This window comes from Schistocerca piceifrons, chromosome 3, assembly GCF_021461385.2.
Source record: "Schistocerca piceifrons isolate TAMUIC-IGC-003096 chromosome 3, iqSchPice1.1, whole genome shotgun sequence".
NCBI lineage: Eukaryota > Metazoa > Arthropoda > Insecta > Orthoptera > Acrididae > Schistocerca > Schistocerca piceifrons.
In genome coordinates this window covers 22,108,971-22,131,999 of record NC_060140.1, presented here as the reverse complement: position 1 = coordinate 22,131,999, position 23,029 = coordinate 22,108,971, and the positions used below count along the sequence as shown (strand labels likewise).

Here is a 23,029-nt window from a genome sequence, read left to right as displayed (position 1 = left end):
ACACACACACACACACACAGGGGGGACAGGGGGGGGGGGGGAGAGAAAGGGAGGGGGGAGAGATGGAAGAGGAGGAAGAGGGGAAAGATGGAGAAGATGGGGGAGGGAGTGAGGGAGATTATAGTTCAAGACAATGAAAATAATCTTGTCCGTAAACTATACGACAAACATTAGAAACAGGACGAATCATCATAACAGTCACTCACATTGCACATATTACATTCTTGTCATAAGAATTCACACTTTACAAGAATATTTCTTAAAAACCAGAAAAAATCTCATTTCACTCTCAGAGCATACTGCTTTATAAGTTTCTAAGTTTGGCAACTAAAATACTATGCCAGATGTATGCTGTTGACTGATCACTGCACTAAAAACTGATGCCCCAACAACAACATAGAACACCTAAACTACATATATTCAGTGTGTACCATATGCCTCTCCCACTGTCTGCCAAAATGGGAGTGTAATTTACAGCTGCCATCTTGTCAATAAAATGCACTCTTTTCATTCCTCGAAGGTCAATGGCTTGCAAGAAATGGATCAAAGTGCTCCATTTCTTCTCAGTGCCTGGGCAGAGGAATGACACCGTCAAAGAGAAAAGTTGTTTTAAAGTGGTGGGAAGTGAAGGAGGAGGAGACTGACTGCAAATTCATTGATAATCACTCTTTCTCTGGTTAACTCATGAACTTTCAACCACAACAGTGACATTACAGTCAAAGGAGTAATAATACTTTGAGAAATTCTGCAAACCTTGTAAGTTTTATTGTCTGCTAGCTCAATCAGATTATTTCCTTCAGTAACGATGATCCCTGGTAGGTACACAGCAGCATCTTTCATAGCACCAAAGACAAGTATTTACATTCTCTACAACATTCTGTCTGCCGGGTACATTTGGCAAACCACATGGAGGATCCAAAAGCAATTGGAGCCCATGAGAAATGTCTTTATTCACCCCCATTCATCTTTAGCATGCCTTTCAGACCACAAAAATTTTTCACAACGAAATGTAAATTTTTCTGGAATTAATGTTTGAAGTTATGATCAGGTAAATCATCTGATCAATCAAGGGTATTATTACATTTTCGACCCATCAACATACACAATACTTAAAAATATACTTCTATTAACAAGATATAGATTACATTCTTTGCAAAATTTTATGAAATTTAAAGTAATTCTGCTCCTTATACGAAGGAAAGGGTCATTCATATTGTATAAACATTAATATTTACTACAGCTACTCGCATTGACCCTCTCATGGCTACTGCATTGATCGTCCCACCTTTCTGCCTGCCTGACTAGCTAACAGTGGCAAACATATTGTTCGCCTGGCTGGCACGTGACTGATTCAGATGAGGACCACAGCAGGATACTGCCACTGTAGACTGATCCCAAGTTCCAGCTGCGTGCAGAACCACTCTTCAATAACACTATTCTTAAAATCAGTAACACACTGTATGGTCACAGTGGTTGCAGCTGATGATAAGCACGAAAGAGAGCTTCAGAACTGATCCTAGCTTTCTGTTATAAGTTTATTATGGACTGATAAAATATTAATTTTGAAAAATGATAAGAATTTTTTTTATCTGTGATTGCAAAATTCTGTAACTTGAGATTTACACTACTAATATATGTGCCTAAAACCTACTAAAATTCCATTAACACTGGACAAATGTGTTTCAAGATACACAATGTAATCAAAAGTATCCGGACACCTGGCTGAAAATGGCTTCCAAGTTTGTGGCGCCTTCCATTGGTAATGCTGGAACTCAATACGGTGTTGGCCACCCTTAGCCTTGATGACAGCTTCCACTCTCGCAGGCTTACATTCAATCAGGTGCTGGAAGGTTTCTCGGGGAATTGCAGCCCAATCTTCAAGGAGTGCTGCACTGAGCAGAGATATTGATGTTGATAGGCGAGGCCTGGCAAGATGTTGGCGTACCAAAACATTCCAAAGGTGTTCTATAGGATTAAGGTCAGGGCTCTGTGCAGACCAGTCCATTACAGGGATGTTATTGTCATGTAACCACTCCGCCACAGGCTGTGCATTATGAACAGGTGCTCAATCATGTTGAAAGATGCAATCGCCATCCCCAAAGTGCTCTTCAACAGTGGGAAGCAAGAGGGTGCTTCAAACATCAATGTGGGCCTGTGCTGTGATAGTGCCATGCTAAACAACAAGGGGTGCAAGCCCCCTCCATGAAAAACACGACCACACCACAACAACACCACCTCCAAATTTCACTAGTGGCTCTACACACGCTGGCAGATGATGTTCACTGGGCTTTCGCCATACCCACACCCTGCCATCGGATCGCCACATTGTGTACCTTGATTCGTCACTCCACACAATGTTTTTTCACTGTTCAATCTCCAACGATTAGGCTCCTTACACCAAACGAGGCATTGTTTTTTCACCAAACGAGGCATTGTTTGGCATTTACCGGTGTGGTGTGTAGCTTATGAGCAGCCGTTTGACCATGAAATCCAAGTTTTCTCACCTCCCGCCTAACTGTCATAGAATTTGCAGTGGATCCTGATGCAGTTTGGAATTCCTGGGTGATGGTCTGGACAGATGTCTGTGTATTACACATTAAGACCCTTTTCAACTGTCGGTCAACAGACGATGTCGGCCTGTACGCTTTTGTGCTGTACATGTCCCTTCATGTTTCCACTTCACTATCACATCAGAAACAGTAGCCCTAGGGATGTTTAGGAATGTGGAAATCTCGCATACAGACATACGACACAAGTGACACCCAATCACCTGACCACGTTTGAAGTTCTTGAGTTCCACAGAGCGCCCTATTCTGCTCTCTCACAATGTCTAATGACTACTGAGGTCGCTGATATGGAGTACATGGCAGTAGGTGGCAGCACAATGCACCTAATATGAAAATCGTATGTTTTGGGGGGGGGGGGGGGGTGTCCGGATACTTTGGATCACATGGTTTATATACTTTTAAAGTGGCCAGTTCCTAGAGAAGGTGTCTGAAGCTTGGACATCTTGTGTTCCACTTGGCAGTGAGTGTTGCTGAGAAACTGCACATATTTCGTTGAACTGTTCACCTTTTGAAACATCTGATACATCAGTTCTCCACAACAATTCATGCTCTTTTGTAGATTACAAAAGGGAATTTAATTTGTTTGAGCGTGCATTCTGTTTACTGTTCCACATGGCAGCAAGTATTGCTGTGAAACTACACTAGTCTGTTACAATGTTTTCCTTTTTTCCATGGGTAAAAGGCTGGTAGTGCAATGGATGCACCAGCCTCCCACTCGTAATACCACAGTGAGAAGAGCCTGTACTCAATCTCTTGTTTGGGCAACAGCACGGTCATGGACTTGCATCACATTGTTCTTGTAGGAGAATGGTACTGACCTTTTGGCTAAACCAATATCCAGCATTTGTTTCATTCTTTAAAACGTACTGACACAGCAATGCATGCAACAGTATTTGGACTGAATCGGAAGTAGTAGGAGAGACATTACTAGACTGACACTTTATATTACACAGTGAAACGTATTTTTATGGCTCAGTGTTGCATAGAAAAGGCAAACACCTAGGTTTGCGTCCCCACACTACCTTTACCTTCTATGAAGTTTCATTAGTGAACACAAGCAATAGTATGAAGTTTCATTTGGCAATTCTGAGGTGAATCCTTTCTTCCAGATGTGTTGGTGAAGTAACATATGCAGAACTTTTGTGAAAGTATTGGAGAGAGGCACCAGTGAACTTCAGCTTGCAATGAGACCGTCAGATGTGTTTAGGTGCTTCAGTCGGTAAGAGCACTGCCTGTAAGTCAAAAGGGTTGGGTTTGAGTCCCAGTATGGCATGAAGATTAAATTTTTCAAGAAGTATCTTCCTTCAAGGTTAAGGATTATTTTCTGGTTGTTATCCATTACTCTTGTGACATACGATGTGAAGATAACCAGGGGTGTATACATGGACAAGGAAAAAAAAAAAATCCCGGATTTCTCGGTTGAAAATACACTTTTTCCCCCGTGTTATGTGAGAGTATACTTTTCCTCGGCACTGTAAAACATATCAGTCTTTTGAATGTTTATGGTTTTATACGTCAACGTAGAATTACCCGGCACGTTAGAAAACGAAACTCAGGGTGGATGAAAGAAAAACGTTTTGGAAAGATCTTTGATGTCACAAAAGAAACAAGACATCAGAGGACATTTCAACTTCATCGGAATTTCCTGAACCACACTAAAATGCATAATCAGGCTTAAAGTGCACATCTGTATGTCCAGATTCGGATGTAAATTTTCTTGAGTACCAGTACTATATTATCTCATGTTTGGTTCTTTATTATGGCATAATGCCATGCAAGCTAGAAGATGGAAAACGGGCACTTGAAATGCAGCGAACAGTTGAAACTAGCCAACAGTGTGAAATTAAACACTTTGTTTCAAATAAATTGACTGCCTCAGCGCAAAAGATTAGCAAAACGACAAAAATAACTTCATTGTTCTGCAAGGTGATTAAAGCTTGACTGTCAGAAAGGTGGAAATAAAACCTGAAAATAATAACATATTTTAACCTTCCGTAATTATGTGAACATATTTTAATTCATTTCAAGCTCCCGGCCACAGAAATCCACTTTGTTTTCATTTGATGTGAGTGTAATAAATGAAGAGGAAACAGCAAAATCATTAAACGTAAACACAGGTCATGTGGAGACTACCTACCTCCCCACCACAACACAGACTGCTCTGTGCATCAGCCCAGGATCTACGATATTTCTGAACCGGGGCAATACTGGATAGTGGCGCCCAGCCACACATCCGTAGCCAGATGCAGGAGAAGGTACTACCCATACGTGACTCAACTGTGCATGCAAAAGAGCCTGCCCGCAGCTGCTCAAACGAATCTAATGTCGACAGCTGTCACGTCACGCTCATCGGGGGCAATTTGTCGTTATGAATCATTGCGTAGTCTTTCTAAAACCTTTGACACACTTTGCTGTCGGCAGCCGCTTGTATGAGCACTATGTTTTGTTGTTGTATTTGGCCTATTTCCTTTGCAACTTAAGTTTTTTTTTAGTTTTTTCTTCCTCTTGTTAATGTTTTGTTGCTGCAGTATTATCCTGCAGATGCGGGACACAGTAATATTCTTTTGTTGGAGCATTGGTTCTTAAGAGTCAAAATCACAAAAATTTAAATGAAAACTAAAACAACGAAACATTCCCAGAATTATAAAAAATTCCCGGGTTTTTCCCGGTTTCTCCCGGCTGTCCCAGGTCGTATACGCCCTGATAACATCCCATGTTCTTGAAAACGTACATCCTTCCATTTTTGTGTCCAATTCTAGTTGTTGAAATGCCTCCACATAATACAATAATGAGGGAACTGGTACCAATAATCACTCCCTCAGCTTCAGGATCTCGGTCATCAAATTTGAACCCAGACTGCACAGGTTATATGGTTCATAGTAAGTTCAGCATATAACATCATCCTGGGTTTTGCGTGGTTTATGGAATAGCAAGCACCGCCCCAAACACATAAAGAAGACAACAAATGAAACAGATGGACCATATGTTAATTTTCTCCAGCAGGTATGGCTCCTTACTAATGTGGTAATTGTAATCATTGTAGTACAGACAAAATCCTCCACAGTGCTGCGTCATCACATGACAAGCTAGAGTTTAATAGCATGATAAGGACACTAGCAGGACAAAATATTTTTAAGCAGGACAAATTAATGACTTGAATGAACAGCCTGAAGGAAAAAACAATAAAGAAATAGATACGATATGCAAGTACAGACAATATAGACTGACAATAGCCACACATAAAATACCTTATTAATCTGCCGTTGTTGAGCAGACAACCGCTTTTTTTTTCTTTGTTCAAGTTGCTCCTCTTTCTTTTTGGTGTAATCTTCACTGAGATTTGAGAAAGGATTGTGTTCTTCATCATAGCCATCATCCAATGAGTACCACTCTCTATCCAATCTTTTCTGTTCTTCTTCCCACAATTCTCGTTCCTCTGCCGAGGACCACTGTACATCATTTTCTATTAAAAAAGGAAGACAGATTTAGAAAAAGTAGTTAAGTATGTTACTAACATATTATAATCCCCTTATTTTGCTAATGGGATGGATATGAGTATCACACTACCAACTAGAGATTTCCCATAGCCAAGTTGAAGAGTGCAACATTTGTACAGACAATAAACAAGAATGAATCTTTCTGATACAAACATTAAATTTCTCTTTAAATTATTCTTCCGATAGTCCTTTGCAGATAGGATTCTTATAACCTCGGCACTATTGATACTCAACTCAAATAGCACAGTACATGTTGTTTTCTACTTTAAATGCCCCTCTATCTGGTGACAAAACAACCAAATACATTCTCTCCTTGGCATGAATATATCACAGTTGAGTCATGTCCACTGATTCCCTGCTTACAATGTCGATGAATGCATCTAATGAAATTGTGTGGAAGGAGAACCAACAGTCACTCATTAGAATTAACAGTATGCCAAAATGCTGCTTAAGTTTGAAGTATGCTGCTTCATTTAATGATCAAATAACCTAACGGAATGCAGCCGGGTGACGTCATCAACAACTGCCAATATTTCGACAGGACCACACCCTGCCATTTTCAAGATATAACCGCAGCAAGTAATTGCTCTGCAAGGGAATTTAAAACCTCGGTTGTCAGAGAAACTATGGGCAGATAACACACACACACACACACACACACACACACACACACACACACACACACACTAGCACCATCACAAACCAAAGATGACCAGTGTCAGAAGTTGTTGATAGTGAAATTGATAATCAGTGGGTGGAGTAGCGTAAACTCTGTCACTCTGTTTTTCGACAAGGAAAAGATCAGAATTCCATGCAGAATTTAAACAAAAACCACTTTTTCTACTTGTGAGGTTTCTTGCTAGTTTAATTTCAACAGCTTCCTTAATAACGCTACCCCAATAGCTGGAAGTGCATGCCAGAATCTATTTGTTGTTATATTCCAATATTAGAGAAAGAAAGTTGCTACTCACCATATGGCAGAGAATCTAAGTTGTGACAGGCACAACAAGAAGATTCACACAGTTATAGCTTTTGGCCAGTAAGGCCTTTGTCAGCAACAGAAACACTTACACATCTGGAGTCTCAGACAACTGAAACCAGGTGGTTTCAGTTGTCTGAGACTGCAGACGTGTGTGCAAGTTGCGTTTGCATGTGTGTGTGTGTGTGTGTGTGTGTGTGTGTGTGTGTGTGTGTGTGTGTTTCTATTGCTGACAAAGGCCTTAATGGCTGAAAGCTATAACTGTGTGAATCTTCTTCTTGTGCCTATCGCAACTTAGCATCTCCGCCATATGGTGAGTAGCAACTTTCCTTCTCTAATATTGTTACATTACATCCTGGATTTTCCATTGTATGATTGTTGTTATATTCCATAGGATGACTGGTGCCAGGGCAATGTTCTGCAATCGCAGATTCACTCGGCTGTTGTAGTATGAGTGTCACTTATGCTCAGCACATTGGTCCTCCAAAGTCCTGACAGTCTGACTGATACATGACATGACAAAACTGCAAGGAAAACAGTAGACATCTTAAGTAAAGTAGATCATTCTTTATGGAACTCAAAAGTACCCCGATCTTAGATGTTGGTAAAAAAATACACTTCACATCATATGTTCACAAAATGGACCACTCCTGTTCAAAATGCTCCCTGTGTAAAGCAAAACGTCATAGACTTTGGTGCCACCTCAGTATTATCATCACTCACTTGGTGCACAGTTGGTCAATAGTGCAAATCATATCTAATCTGTCTTTCGCTATAACCATTCTGAAGAAAAGTGACTTCAAGATGGGTGAACTCAGTTGACAAACTCTCAGGGTTCAAGATGAGGTGGGCCCTGTGAACCAAAGTATGCACAACCACTTCATGTGGAGCTGGACCTTCTTTGCTTAGGACTGGTTTTCCCTCTGAGCTCTTGATATTCTTTTGATATGGTTCTCTTTTCTCCAAAGGTCTCTTTAAATTTTCCTGTAGACAGTACCTATCTTACCCCTAGTGATACATTCCTCTAAATCCTTACATTTGTCCTCTAACCATCCCTGCTAAGCCATGTTGCACTTCTTGTCGATCTCATTTTTTGAGACATTTCTATCCCTTTTCGCCTGCTTCATTTGCTGCATTCTTATATTTTCTCCTTTCATCAATTACATTTAATATCCCTTCTGATACTGATGGATTTCTACAGCCTTCATCTTGTTACCAGCACGATCCTCTGTTGTCTTCACAATTTCATCTCACAAAGCTACCTATTCTTCCTCTACTGCCCTATTTTCCCAGTTCTTGTCAATCGTTCCCTAACGTTCTCTCTGAAACTCTCTGTAGCCTCTGGTTCTTTCAGTTTACCCAGGTGCCATCTCCTTAAATTCCTACCTTTGTGCAGTTTCTTCAGTTTTTGTCTATAGTTCATAAACAATAAATTGTGCATCTGTCCTTGGAAATATATTACAATTAATAACCTGGTTCCTAAATCTCTGTCTTACCATCATATAATCTATCTGAAACCTGGTGTCTCCAGGCTGCTTCCACATATACAACCTTCTTTCATGATTCTTAAACCAAGTGTTAGCTATGATTCTACCAGGCAGCTTCCTCTTCCATTCCTTAACCCGAATCCATATCCACCTACTACTTTTCCTCCTCTCCCCTTCCTACTATCGAATTCCAGTCCCCCATGATTATTAAATTTTCGTCTCCCTTAACTACCTGAATAATTTCTTTTATTGCATCATACATTTCTTCAATCTCTCATCATCTGCGGAGCTAGTTGGCATTTAAACTTGTACTACTGTGGTAGGCATGGGCTTCATGTCTATCTTGGCTACAATGGTGCATTCACTATGCTTATCCTTGTTCTTATATTTTGTTCATTATTAAACCTACTCCTGTATTAACGTTATTTGAATTTGTATTTATAACCCTGTATTCACCAGACCAGAAGTCTTGTTCCTCCTGCCACTGAACTTCGCTAATTCCCACTGTATCTATACATTTCCCTCTCTAAATTTTGTAACTTTACTGCCAGATTAAGTGATCTGACATTCCATGCCCCAATCCGTAGAACGCCAGTTTTGTTTCTGCTGATAATGACATCCACCTGAGCAGTCCCCACCCAGATATCCAAATGGGGAACTATTTTACCTCCGGAATATTTTACCCTAGAGGAAGCCATCATCATTCAACCATACAGTACAGCTGCATGTCCTTGGGACAAATTATGGCTATAATTTCCCCTTGCTTTCAGCCGATGTACCAGCACAGCAAGGCCGTTTTGGCTGATGTTTATTACAAGATCAGTTCCAGACTGTGGCCCCTGAAACTACTGAAAAGGCTGCTGACCCACTTCAGGAACTGTCTGGCCTCTTAACAGATACCCCTCCGTTGTGGTTGCACCTATGGTATGGCTATCTGCATTGCTGAGGCACGCAAGCCTCCACACCAATGGCAAGGTCCATGGGGGTGGGGAGGGGGTCAGTGTGAATAGGCTTCCTATAAACGGCACATCCCAAAAAATCGAGGAAGGGAAGACAGCCATATTTTTCCACCTCCATCATGAAACAAATATTCTGGAGGATTGAATTCAGGTATTCTAAAAAGTCTTTCAAATTCTCACTTATCTACGTGTCTGAAAAACAAACACACACACACACACACACACACAGCGAGAGAGAGAGAGAGAGAGAGAGAGAGAGAGAGAGAGAGAGAGATTCCAAGGCATGTTCCTTGACATCTTCCATAAACCAATTGGCAATAAGCGCTAACAACGAACTCCCCATTGCAACTGCATGTGTCTGCTTGTAGTACTTGTCATTAAATAAAAAGCAAGTGGGAGTCAACACACAGTGGAATAGGTTTGTTAATTCAGCAACAAACCTAATCTCAATCAACCATAACAAATCAGACAGAGGGACATGCGTGGAGAGTGAGACCACATCAAAACTTACTAGAATATCAGAGTCATTAAAACACGTTCCCTCTAATCTAAATAAATCTACTGAGTTCTAAATGTGGGACTCACACTGACCTACAGGGTTCAACAGAGTAGCAAGGTGTTTTGCTACACAATATGCTGGAGCACCTATGTAACTCACAACTGGATGAAGAGGGACCCCTTCTTTGAGGAATTTAAGGATGTCATATAATCTAGATGGAACAGCATAATAAGAATTAGGGCTTTTAGTCACCTGTGACAATGCTGCAAAATATCACAATAATCATCAATAAGGAATTTCTTACTGCTTTGCCACACAAATTCATGGCAATATCAAGCAGGAGGCATTTATCTACAACATGAACATTCATATGCGTTAACAGATACAGATTTATTATGGAGAAGGCCTAGGAATATCGTTAGAGTGTCTGCTTCGATCACAATGAAATGATGCATAAATGAATACTTAAATAAAAATAAAATAAAGTTGGTTAACCAAATTATCTGCAAAGATAAGTTTTATGAAGGACATGACTGAAACTGTCACCATCTTGATATTCTGTGTAAAATGGGCTGAGATGAAGGCACTGTTAGTGCAATGAATAAAGTGTAATTACTTACAAGGGAACCTCCCCATCACACCCCCCTCAGATTTAGTTATAAGTTGGCACAGTGGATAGGCCTTGAAAAACTGAACACAGATCAATTGAGAAAACAGGAAGAAGTTGTGTGGAACTGTGAAAAAATAAGCAAAATATACAAACTGCGTAGTTCATGGGAACATAGGCAATATCAAGGATATAGGGATCGCAGGAACGCCGTGGTCTTGTGGTAAGGTGAGCAGCTGCGGAACGAAAGGTCCTTGGTTCAAATCTTCCATCGAGTGAAAAGTTTAATTTTTTATTTTCAGTTTATGTGACGAACTCTTATGTTTTCATCACTTTTTTGGGAGTGATCACATCCACAAGAAAACCTAAATCTGGCAAGGTAGAAGAATCTTTTTACCCATTCGCCAAGTGTACAAGTTAGGTGGGTCGACAACATATTCCCGTCATGTGACGTACATGCCTTCACCAGTGTCGTATATTAGATGTGTTTTCCTGTGGAGGAATCGGTTGACGTATGACCTTGCGATCAAATGTTTTCGGTTCCCATTGGAGAGGCACGTCCTTTCGTCTACTAATCGCACGGTTTTGCGATACGGTCGCAAAACACAGACACTAAACTTATTACAGTGAACAGAGATGTCAATGAACGAACGGACAGATAATAACTATCCAAAAATAAAGAAAGTAAAATATTCACTCGAGGGAAGACTTGAACCAAGGACCTCTCGTTCCGCAGCAGCTCACGCTACCACGGGACCACTCCGCTCCTGTGCTCAGATTGTCCAATATGTTGCCTATGTGGCCCATGGACTACTCAGTTTGTATATTTTGCTTATTTTTTCACAGTTCCACACAACTTCTTCCTGTTTTCTCAATTGATCTGTGTTCAGTTTATCAAGGTCTATCCACTGTGCCAACTTATAACTAAATCTGAGGGGGGTGCAATGGGGAGGTTCCCTTGTTAGCCGTGTACTGTTATTGATAGTCAAGTTGAATGTCCACTGCTGTCCATGTCCCTCTCTTTCTACACTTGTTTGTTTCGTCAGCAGTAAGTTTTTAATACATTCAATCCCTTAATATTTATTTTCAGACTTTGGTGAAGCCAACACCTGGAGGTATCTTAATAAATTTGGAGTGCATCTGAAGATTTGGACATACTGAATACTAACTCACAGTCCTTCATCCATTAATGGAATAAGTAACAGTGTATTTTAGAGAAAAATCTGATCACAGAGAACTATACAAAAGCACATTTCATAACGACCTCAGCCAATTACAGAGTATAAATATTTTTATGGCACCCACGTTTATCTTATTAGTGAGTGAGCTTAACAATGTTAACACATTTTTGTGGCCCTGGCAATGGAAGGAAATGGTATGTGTGTGTACTTACAATGAAACTGGAAGTCAGAACAGAAATAGGAAATGCAGTCCTTTCCAGGTCTAAGGCAACTTGTGGTCTGCAGTGAAATATACCATGTTTTTACTGATAATGGTTTACTTGGTGTTGTTTCCACACACTATTTGAACAATTGATAAATAATTATCTTCAACTAGAATCACAAAGGGATCACAAATTTAGCATTGGAGGGCAGCGTGGAGGGTAAAAATCGTAGAGGGAGACCAAGAGATGAATACACTAAGCAGATTCAGAAGGATGTAGGTTGCAGTAAGTACTGGGAGATGAAGAAGCTTGTACAGGATAGAGTAGCATGGAGAGCTGCATCAAACCAGTCTCAGGACTGATGACCATGACCATGACCACAACAACAACAACAACAACATAGAATAATCACTCTAGTCTGAGCAATGAATAAATCTGTCATAAGTGTGATCACATAAAAGGACCCTGTAAAGAACATGACTATATCAATGAAGGTCAAACACTACCAATAAACAAGGCCACATATGTGTGGTGTCACCGCCAGACACCACACTTGCTAGGTGGTAGCTTTAAATCGGCCGCGGTCCATTAGTACATGTCGGACCCGCGTGTCGCCACTTTCAGTGATCGCAGACCGAGCGCCACCACACGGCAGGTCTCGAGAGACGTACTAGCACTCGCCCCAGTTGTACGGACGACGTAGCTAGCGATGCACACTGACGAAGCCTCGCTCATTTGCAGAGTAGATAGTTAGAATAGCCTTCAGCTAAGTCAATGGCTACGACCTAGCAAGGCGCCATTAGCATTATATTGCATGTATCTAAAGAGCCTAACTTGTATCGCCAAGAGCGATATACAAATGATGGATTAAAGTTAAGTATTCGAGAAGCTACGTACTTTTCTTTATAGCATTCATAACGTATCCTGTTTCAGTCATCATTCCATCCTTCGTGAGTTAGCGCGTGCATCTTAGCCGCCTCTTTCAATTAGTGTGCGTAGTGTTGGCAAGTCTGCCGACACTACAATATGATTTGCCTCTCAACTGCAAGGCTATTTATGGCAGTATTTCTAAAGTGTCATTAAATTCTAATAGAAAAGAGGTATTATGTGGCCAGTTTACTAAATTATTGTGTCCTGCACTCACTTTACCTTCAATGCATGACTACATTGACATATGACAATAATTTAGTCTTCTCTAAGAGAACTGACTGCCAGAGGTCAACATAGTTATTTTCGGCAGAAGTTTTTCATGTGTGACCTATTATGTAGCAAAGCATAATGTATTACCTTTTCCTGGCAGAGGTGTAGCACCAGTTCTCTTCCTGTCACGGGCCCAGCTATTGAATCTGTGGGCAGGGGTAGGTCTTGGAGTTTCATCTTTCCGTAGGCGCTTTTCTGTTCCTTTTCTGATTGACCAGTCACTGTCTGGTTCTCTTGTCTGTGGTGTTGGGAGATCCCAACTGGAATACTTTGATGGTGTTGGATCGTCGTCATCCCAGCTTGTTCTGCAAGCATACAGCAGAGTATTTTTATAATGTAAAATAATGGTTTTAAATGTAAAGCACAAACAGCTGGACAACAAGAGGCATATGTACAATAACGACTAGCCTATCTGATTACTCATCTACTGTCTTCTTAGAATCTTAAGCTGCAATACAATTTTCTATGTTTTCCCTTAATGTATTATATAACCTGTATCTCTGTAATTTTCTAAACAAACAAGAAGAACAAGAAAGGTTTCCCAACTAATTTACTAACTTCCTACTAATATGTAGACTGTCTATGAAATTAAGTCATCAAACAAATCTGTAGGAGACTTTTTACTAAATAATCCTTCCATACCACATATCCAAGGGAACATGGAATGCCACCTATGTGATATTATAAGACATAATTCTTACTTGGATGTGGGATCCTTTATCTTTATGACTGGTGTGAGAGGCTCATCTCGAAAACGAGGTGTTTCAATCCAGCTGTGAGCAGAACGGGAAGATCCCCGCTCAGATCTTTTATCAACATCTCGTTCACGGCTCCTCCTTTCATTGTGATGACTTCTTTTATCACGATCTCTTTCTGCATAACAGTAATTTAGGGGAAATTGTCTTACTAAGACCTCAGCAAACAGAAAAAGATACCAAAAGACAGACTTTCTAAGTAATAAGTAATTTTTAAAAATATAAACAATTATGTTCACTTGCAATGTGAGCTGTACAAGTGCTTCACTTTATCTCTTTGAAATATGAAATAAAATTTGATACACATAAGTATTCTATTGGTTACCTTTATAATGGTGATGAGAATGTTTATGCCTGTCATCATGTGCTCGTTTCTCTCTATGTTTATCTTTTGTAGATGCGTGGACACCTCTCTCTTTGTTTTTCTGTAGTCTTTCAACTAATCTCTGGCGAGCTTCATCGGATATTCCTCCTGTGTATGTTGGAGTTTCTTCTTGAACATGGCGATAGTGCCTTTAAAATATTAAAGTAAGTCTTAATACCATAGCTAAAAAAAGAGATGTGAAATTTTAAATGTTAACTGTGGTTCCAATGTGTTTCTGAAACACAACATTTAAGTGAAACCACATTTACCATGAAAGTGCAACAGTAAAACAATTGGAAACCATTACAATCATGAAACTTCTAACAAGCTGCACATGACAATCACACCACAATGAAGGAAAGGGCGTGGAAGGGGGAAAGGGAGGGAGAGAGAGAGGGAAGGAGGGGTGGAAGGGGTGGCTGAAGACTTACACAATTTGTCTGGAAATTAATGTCATTGGCTAAATAGCACTTATGATGTTGGCATATCATTGGTGTTGGTCATAGCCAACTGGGTGATAGCATACAGTAGCCAATGAGAATCGCTAAATCTAATGATTTCTTTCAGCAGAAAATATGAATTGATTATAATTATGTTTGATTTCATATCGAGAGTGGCACAATACCTTTTACTGATCTGGTTATTACAAATTTTAAGTGTAGTTAGTGATTTTTGTATATCTTTGATAATTGGAAATAACCTAAATGTGCTGTCAGACTGACCTGTAATTTTAATGTGACAACTAGCTTGTGTGTTGGCAAATCCAACAAATGTAAACACAAAAATATGATAGCTATAATAGACTGAATTGCAGAGTAACCTCAGATACACATTTGCCATTGCAATAACATACTTTTACGTATTATTTCCAGTTTTGCTGGAAATTCGGAAGATGTGGTTAAACTCTAACCTAATAGAACATAAAACTCTAACCTAATAGAACAGAGTATTAGCCAAATTTATTTAAGAACTGTAGGAAATTATGAATGAGCGTTATGACTGCTATCGACACGCGATTCATGATTCATCCTACTCAGTTCTCATAGTTCACCACGTGAACTGTTACCAGTGTAGGCATGCAAGAAACAGCCATGGACATCATAACTGCACTTTTACCTACATCACCAGTTCTGTTGCGATGCCCCTATTGCTCAGAACTGCCCACCCAAGCTAACAGGTGAGGATTGTCAGCTTCCCAGTGCGACCAATCCCAATTTCATCTGAGCTTCTGGTGAGTCAGGACAAGTCCCTACATGAAACTTGTCAATGGTCTGTTTCCAGCCGTGATGCGCCAGTCACTTGAAGAATGGTACACAATCAAATTCTACATGAAACTTGAAAAGCCCACTGCCACAACATTTCCAACGATTGGGCAGGTATTTGGGAGTGAATGGCTGTCAAAAGAGCATGTGTTTCAGTGGCACAAGGTGTTTCTGCGAAGCCGGGATGACGTCAATGACAAAAATATCTCTAGGTGCCCGTAAATGTCGAAAGTTGAAGACAGTGTGACTCGTGTATACAGTCGGTAGAATGAATGTTCATCTGGTAGCTCAGACACTGAATATTCATAAAACTGTTGTCCATGAAATTATAACTGAACAATTGAAGATAAAGCAAAACTGGTACTAAAAAATTTGATTGACGACCACACGTCCAACGGAATGCTAATTTGTGAAGAACTTCTGGAATTTTTTTAAAACAAGCCTACCTTTTTTGGAAAATGTTACAATGGGAGATGAGACATGGGCTTTCAGATGCCATCCTGAGATGAAGAGACAGAGCCCTGAGTGGCCACACCACGTAATTACAAAAAAAGAGAAGGAACGCTCACTGTCTTTTTCAATGATTATACACAGTGAAGAAGCAATGACAGAAATAAAAGAAAGGGTCAAGAGCGAGGTTAAAATTCAAAGTGAAAGGACATCACTGATAACCTTTGACAACAGCATTATCATCCTCAGTGAGAATGAAGAAGAATTACATGATCCATTGAATGGAATAAGCAGTCTAATGAGTACAGAATATGGATTGAGCATAAATCAAAGAAAGATGAAAGTAATGGGAGACAGCAGAAATGAAAACAGTGAGAAACTTAATATTAGGATTGCTGGTTACAAAGTAGATAAAGTTACTAAATTCTGTTACCTATAAAAAAAATAGGCAGCAATATAACCCATGATCGATGGAGCAATGGCGAGAAAAAAACCAGAATAGCACTGGCAAGAAGGCATTCCTGGCCAAGAGAAGTCTACTAGTATCAAACAGACCTTGATTTGAGGAAGAAATTTCTTAGAATGTACATTTGAGCACAGCATGGTACGGTAGTGAAACATGGACTGTGGAAAAAATGGAACAGAAGAGGATCAAAGCTTTTGTAATGTGGTACTATGAATGAATGTTGAAAATAAGGTGGACTGATAAGGTAAGTACACAAGCAGACTGAAGTGACGAATGAAAATTTACACCAAGGCTGGGGTTCAAACCCAGGTCTCCTGTTGACTAGACAGATATGCTAACTACAACTCCACCCTGGCCAACTGCATGGACAACCCCAGCACGGCTCCCTCCATAATCTAAATTACAGATACATCACAGATGTATGACTTTGGAACTGCACAGTTTCATATGATACGGTACACTCCTTAAGGAATGAGGTTCTCTGAAGAATCGGCAAAGAATGGGTTATGGAAAACACAAGAAGAACGGACAGATGATAGCTCGTCTGTTAAGACACCAGGAAATAGCTTCCATGGTACTAGAGGGAGCTGTACAGGGTAAAAACTGCAAAAGAAGACAAAGATTGGAATACATCCAGCAAATAATTGAGGATGTAGGTTGCAATTGCTACTCTGAGATGAAGAGGTTGGCACAGGGGAGGAATTCGTGGCAGGCTGTATCAAACAAGTCAGAAGACTGATGAAAAACAAGTGTAAGTGTTCAAAAAGCTGAAAACGAGGTCACGGGCATCAACCCACACACTGGAGGTTCGTGAATGCTTCACCAAGACAATGCACTGAGTCCTGGCCTTGTTTTATTTCTGTGCTACAAGACACTCTTGAAAGAATGCCATTTCAAGAACATTGACAACGTGACAGCTACTATTCGCATACCCTAAAGGACATTCAAACTCAGGCCTTCCAGGATGCTTACAGCACATCAAATTCTCATCTAGAAAGAATGTATTAATGCAAGAGCATCTTATTTCGAAGAATTTATGGTCAATAAATTAATTTTTATGGGCTTAGTGACACTTCTTTCCCGTCAAACCATTCTACACTACACAAATACTAAACTAGTGGACTACTTTAATTTCTAAGGAGGTAATTACTGATGTTGCTTCTCAGCATAAATTTACACTGAAAATAAAGAGCAAACAGTAATAAGTAAAGCCATAAAATATAAGCTATTTGGACCTTAGGTTTTCAGCAACTGAAAACACAAAATGGAAAATTAGGATATATTTTCAGTGCCTCACGCAATGAACTGCTCATTGCCTCAAATTAAATTTGTTATTACATTCAAACAAAAGTGCAAAACAATTTTATCTTAGCACAATTTGTCCAACAAGACTGCATATGGATGCAGCAGTTATTCCTAATTTAAAATGAATCTGGCTGATGAGTTCTCAAAGTCATTCTCTCTTACCTTAGTTGCTACTTATATAATTTCAATTGTCTGTAGCTTCTACGAACTCCTCTGAAAATGTACACGACACACACAGCAGATTAAAGTGCAAAATCTGATGCAATATAAAAGTCTGCACTCCCCCTTCATATTCCACCCACAGATAGTTTATAGGAAGAGATGTCGCTGGTAATGTTGTGCATATTCTCAGATTTCTCTAATTTTGTAATATATAATTTGGGGGAAGTAATATGTTTCTAGACTTTTACTGAAATGTACTAACAGCAAACTGCTTTTCTGTTTTGGAAAATATATACACAATAGGCTCTAATAAAACTATCAAAACAAAAGTTTCAGACAGACTGGAATTAAGTAAATTAAGATACTAAATGTTTTTGGGCATGCACTTGTTACAACATGAAACGCAAACCAAAGATTACACATCATCTTACATAATAATTAATGAAAAGCACAAGATTGTGTATGTTCTATAAAATTAATTTATTTTGTTAAGCCGTGTTTGGTTTACAAGGCCATCATCAGACTTCAACTGGCTATTGCTGTCAAATAAGATGATGTTACACATTGAGAGTGATGTACAAACACGGATCAAATGTCATTAGCGGTAGTGGAGTAGTAAAGTAATTAAAAAGTGTTAAAAGTTAAATAGTAAATAAATATCATGGGAATAAATCAGTAAAACGTCAAAACTAAACATTTGGAAAAAATAACTATACAATAATTTCATTTAAATTAAATTAAGAATGAGAATAAAATAAAATTAGGCTAATACAAAAGTACAGACAAATAGCTTGAAGAGGTATTACACACTGAAGGTGATGCAGAAACAGAGTGAAAGACAGGACTGACAATTGTAATGGAAAATACATATGCTAAAATATATATCAGTGGTATGAATAATCTCTCTTACTGTGGGGAAGGTGTACATATCACAAAACAATAGAATATATGGAGTAAATGCTGTAGCTCAGCAACTTAAGCAGATTCTTGAAACGAAAATATCAGAAAGTTAGGCCTACTCTACTTCATATATTTATATTTGTTTCTGTCAAATGATATAAAAATCTGAGAACATTCTACACACATACATAAGGATGTAGTACTCATAGCCTGTAGTCTGCATTAGGTTGAATGCCTATAGCCTGGTTATAAATTTGGGAAAACCGACAAATGTATAATCACAAGAATGTATTACTTTCTACACATTGCACATTCTGTAACGGTATTTTCTTGTCTGCTGAGAACCATTTTCCCAACAATGTTTCCAAGTTTTTAAGATATGTGAAGGAGTTAACTGCAAGCTCTTCTCCAATCAAATCTTTCATTTATTGTGGCACCCCGATACTGTTTGAGTTAAAATATCTATGATTGTATGTCAGTCAGCACAGTGGTTATGTAGTGATAACAAACTACGTTGACAGCTAGCACCATTGGGTCAGGCCAAGCTGATAGGTTGTACCGCATTCTTCATTACTTTCAACACAAAATACCCAATGTTCAAAAAATGTTGAAAACACAATGTAAGCTCACACTCTTGGAACTGTGGTACACAACTATTCAGTCTAAATCACAATATTCATTGCTTAAATGTTATTCTGTCTCAGAATGGAGCACATTATGCGATAATTAGAACAATTGGCAGACAGGTGAAGCCAGTATTAGCCAACCAATTTTAAAAATTATATTGTGAATAGGATAGATTACTACACCATCTAACAGGGATGGTAAGCCACAAACAGGCACAACAATAAGACTGTCAAACGAGTAGGTTTTCGGTGAAAAAGGCTGTTTGTAACACAGCAGTGAGTAATAATGGTAATATGCAGTGCCTAATCTACAGCTTCTTCTAGACGGTCTTTTAAACTACTGGTTATGCTGACAAAAGCCTCAATAAATTTATTCACTTCTCAACAATCAATTACAGTTCAAAAACAACAGTTAACTTTCATAAATACAGAAGGAGATCTGGCTTACATTCTTCCTTACCCAGCTTTTCTGTGGTATTCAGTCGGAAAATATCTTTGACCACCAACCCGGTGATTTAAAGAATTTACTAGATAGTACAATGAACTCCATATACAAACTGAAATCATATCTGCTTGACAACTCCTCCTAATTCAGAGAAAATATTTGAATTGTAAACCCTTTTCAGGTTAACAGAAACATCTGATTCCACCCGTCTGCTTTGACCAAAGATGTCACCAATATGGCGGAAACGACCATTCACAACAATTAGCATATTGCGACTATGACGTCATTATATAAACATGACAACAAACACAAAAATATATCGAAAACCCATCCTACACATATTCCCCAAAAATATAATGAAACTAACGGGACAAGTGGGGGAAACTGGGGCTTTTGGGTGGGGACAAACAAAAAATAAACACACCACTAGAGAGAACCACCGACCGCAACAATACGCCACCTATAAGCACGCCACAAACACAAACTAAACCAAAAACATCACTTAACACACAACACATAAACATACCACAAGAGAGCACCACCGATCACATCAAAACAACACCTACAAACACGCCACTCCCACAAACTAAATTCCGCACCTTCGTGACACCACACACCACAACAGCCTTACGTCGCGGCTCAAAGCCGATGGGTGGAATCGGACGCTTCCGTTGACCCGGTTTTTCTATGTGTGGTTTTATTTTAGGGAGGGAGAGCAGGGGGGTGGGGATGGGGGGGGGAGGAATATGTAATTGAACTAGTAAAGTATAAATCACTGTTTTTAGAAAAAAAAAACACACACAAATAAAAATTAGCTTAACACAATTCTGTCAATGGTCAGCTTGCTGTCATATTTTTTTCAATGGGAAAGCACATTATAATAGGCTAATACTTTTTCCGCATCATAGTGTGAGGTCGCAATTACAACACGTGGAACTTGTAAACAGTTTAATTAATTACAAGATACTCATGTTAATGGTTAGCATGAACCATCTACACTGAAACACTATATAATTTTTATAAATTAACTGGCATGAGGCACATAACTGCAAGATACTATGTGCACATTCCTTGTTCAAGGAATGTGCAAATCATTAAGTTCAATAATAATATTAAAAACAAAAAGTGAATTAAATAAAGAGAAATATTCTATTAAGCAAACAGCAACAGACACAGAAAAGAACAAATAGAGATTTTTCATGGACTGTATCCTGTCCAGCTGTATCTCCAAAGATAATGGTGATTTTCCCCATATACTCACTGAAGAGATCTACTCGCTTCAAATCTTTGGTTTCTTTTGCTGATGGGAAGAATACTTACTGCTTCCAAAGTTAGCATCTGTGTCTGATTTTGCTCATTTCTATGTCTGTTGCCATACCTTTCGTAAACATTTTATTTAGGGAGCAAAATACCTCATATCAAAAATTATGGTATATTATGAAGATTCTTTGGATTAAGTATTTTGATAATAAGCCCAGGTAAACATGCATCTCACCTGTCTTTAGATTTTCGTTTGTGCTTTCTGTGACCATTATCATCCACTCTTTTTTCATCACCTTCAGATTTGTCAGACAGATGCTTAACCTTCTTTGCATCATTTTGCTCTGCCTCTTGTTTCTCCTTTCTGCGTATTGCTGGAAGTATTTAAATACGTTTACCATTAGGGGCTGTGGGAGTATTTCTCAAAAGTCTTCAATCACATTAATTATTTCTCTTTGGGAAAGATGTATAATCCAAATGTTGTGTGAAACAAGGCTTCTGGTATGTTAGAACTGCCTGAAAACAACATTCTTCACAGATCACACGTTTAAACTGGAAACTTAGGTAAACTGTTTACATATGTGAAAAAATACCAGATCAAGGGCACAACCTCAACACTTTATCTGGTGTGCAGTGTGTCACATTAATGAACTTACCACAAAGCCGGACGCAACTCTTAATCTTGAGTTGTACAACGTAAAATAAATTATACAAGCATATGGACAATTATGTCGTCCGTCTGATTTTATGGATAACTGCTGAAGCAGTTGCGTTCACTGGTTGCTCCAACAACTTATTAATCACGGAATACACAAAAATGTGCTTATTGTAAATTTTACATCCTTAATTGTCCAAGTAACCAAATTCTATACCAAAATTTATATTCCAAGCAATTTGTCAGCACCGGCAGAAAACTGTACATTTTTTCCTTTGTGTACGGCTCCATATATCACGAATTACTCAAATCAGTTTGGAATCGTACACAGCAACGACTGTCGTATAGTACAACAAGTAAAAGACCTTACTGGACGCTACGGCTATCATACCATAACTTCCAACTGTGTATTTTACCGATCTATGACTTCAACATTTATTATACTGGAAGATAACAAGTTATTACATCTAACTCTGGAACAAACAATCAGAAAAATTGTAACTTTTACCTGCTAACTTATCCAATCCAAGAAGTGACTTCTTCGGAGCTGGTGTTTTAAATACGCCGTCATCATTAACCGGTTTCTTCTTTACAACTAAACCACCTACTTCTTCAGTGATCCCTTCCAATCTATAAACACCTTCTTCGTCTCCTTCCATTACAATGTTTCTGAGTGCCTAAGTTTTTCTGAAGTCTGGTACGTGACACTGCATGTTATTTCCAGAAATTGTAGTGGCAGATTGGAATTTTCATATCGGAAAAAATTCTACAGAAAATTGTAAACACAAACACAGAAAAGAACGCTTATCATCATATTATTGTCATGCCATCACAAAAGATATATTGCACTTTCGACTGACTTAAGTTTTCACACTTGTAAACATTGAACAAACCAAAGATCTTCAAGAAAAGTATTGTGCATAATCGTAGATCATGTTAAATGTGATCTATGAACACAACATTAGTGCCAAAGACTACTAAGAACTTATTCTTGCAACACAATACGTAAACTGGAATAGTTGCAGCAGCTTATTCTTGGTCGGGAATGTAAATCATAATTTCTAAATATCGCGAGCACATAGAGTAATAGCTAACAGAGCATGATGAACTTTTGAAAATCGTAGTCCATCAATAAATAATTAGATTGATGTCTTTTTTTCAGACATGATCCTCAACCCTTTTCTGAGAAAGACAGGAAAT

General features: G+C 38.9%; 1 protein-coding gene across 1 annotated transcript in view; it reads right to left on the bottom strand.

Moving 5' to 3' along the window:
- The window catches only part of LOC124788041 (pre-mRNA-splicing factor ATP-dependent RNA helicase PRP16), a 190,143-nt gene extending 167,434 nt beyond the window's left edge, over positions 1-22,709 (bottom strand). The window contains exons 1-6 of the mRNA XM_047255099.1: positions 22,338-22,709; positions 21,410-21,548; positions 14,260-14,447; positions 13,881-14,052; positions 13,267-13,484; positions 5,816-6,030 (exon numbers count right to left, since the gene is read on the bottom strand). Coding sequence (XP_047111055.1) covers positions 5,816-6,030; positions 13,267-13,484; positions 13,881-14,052; positions 14,260-14,447; positions 21,410-21,548; positions 22,338-22,488 — 1,083 coding nt within the window. The 5' untranslated portion in view covers positions 22,489-22,709. The remainder of the gene's footprint in view (positions 1-5,815; positions 6,031-13,266; positions 13,485-13,880; positions 14,053-14,259; positions 14,448-21,409; positions 21,549-22,337) is intronic.
- Positions 22,710-23,029: the final 320 nt, after the last annotated feature.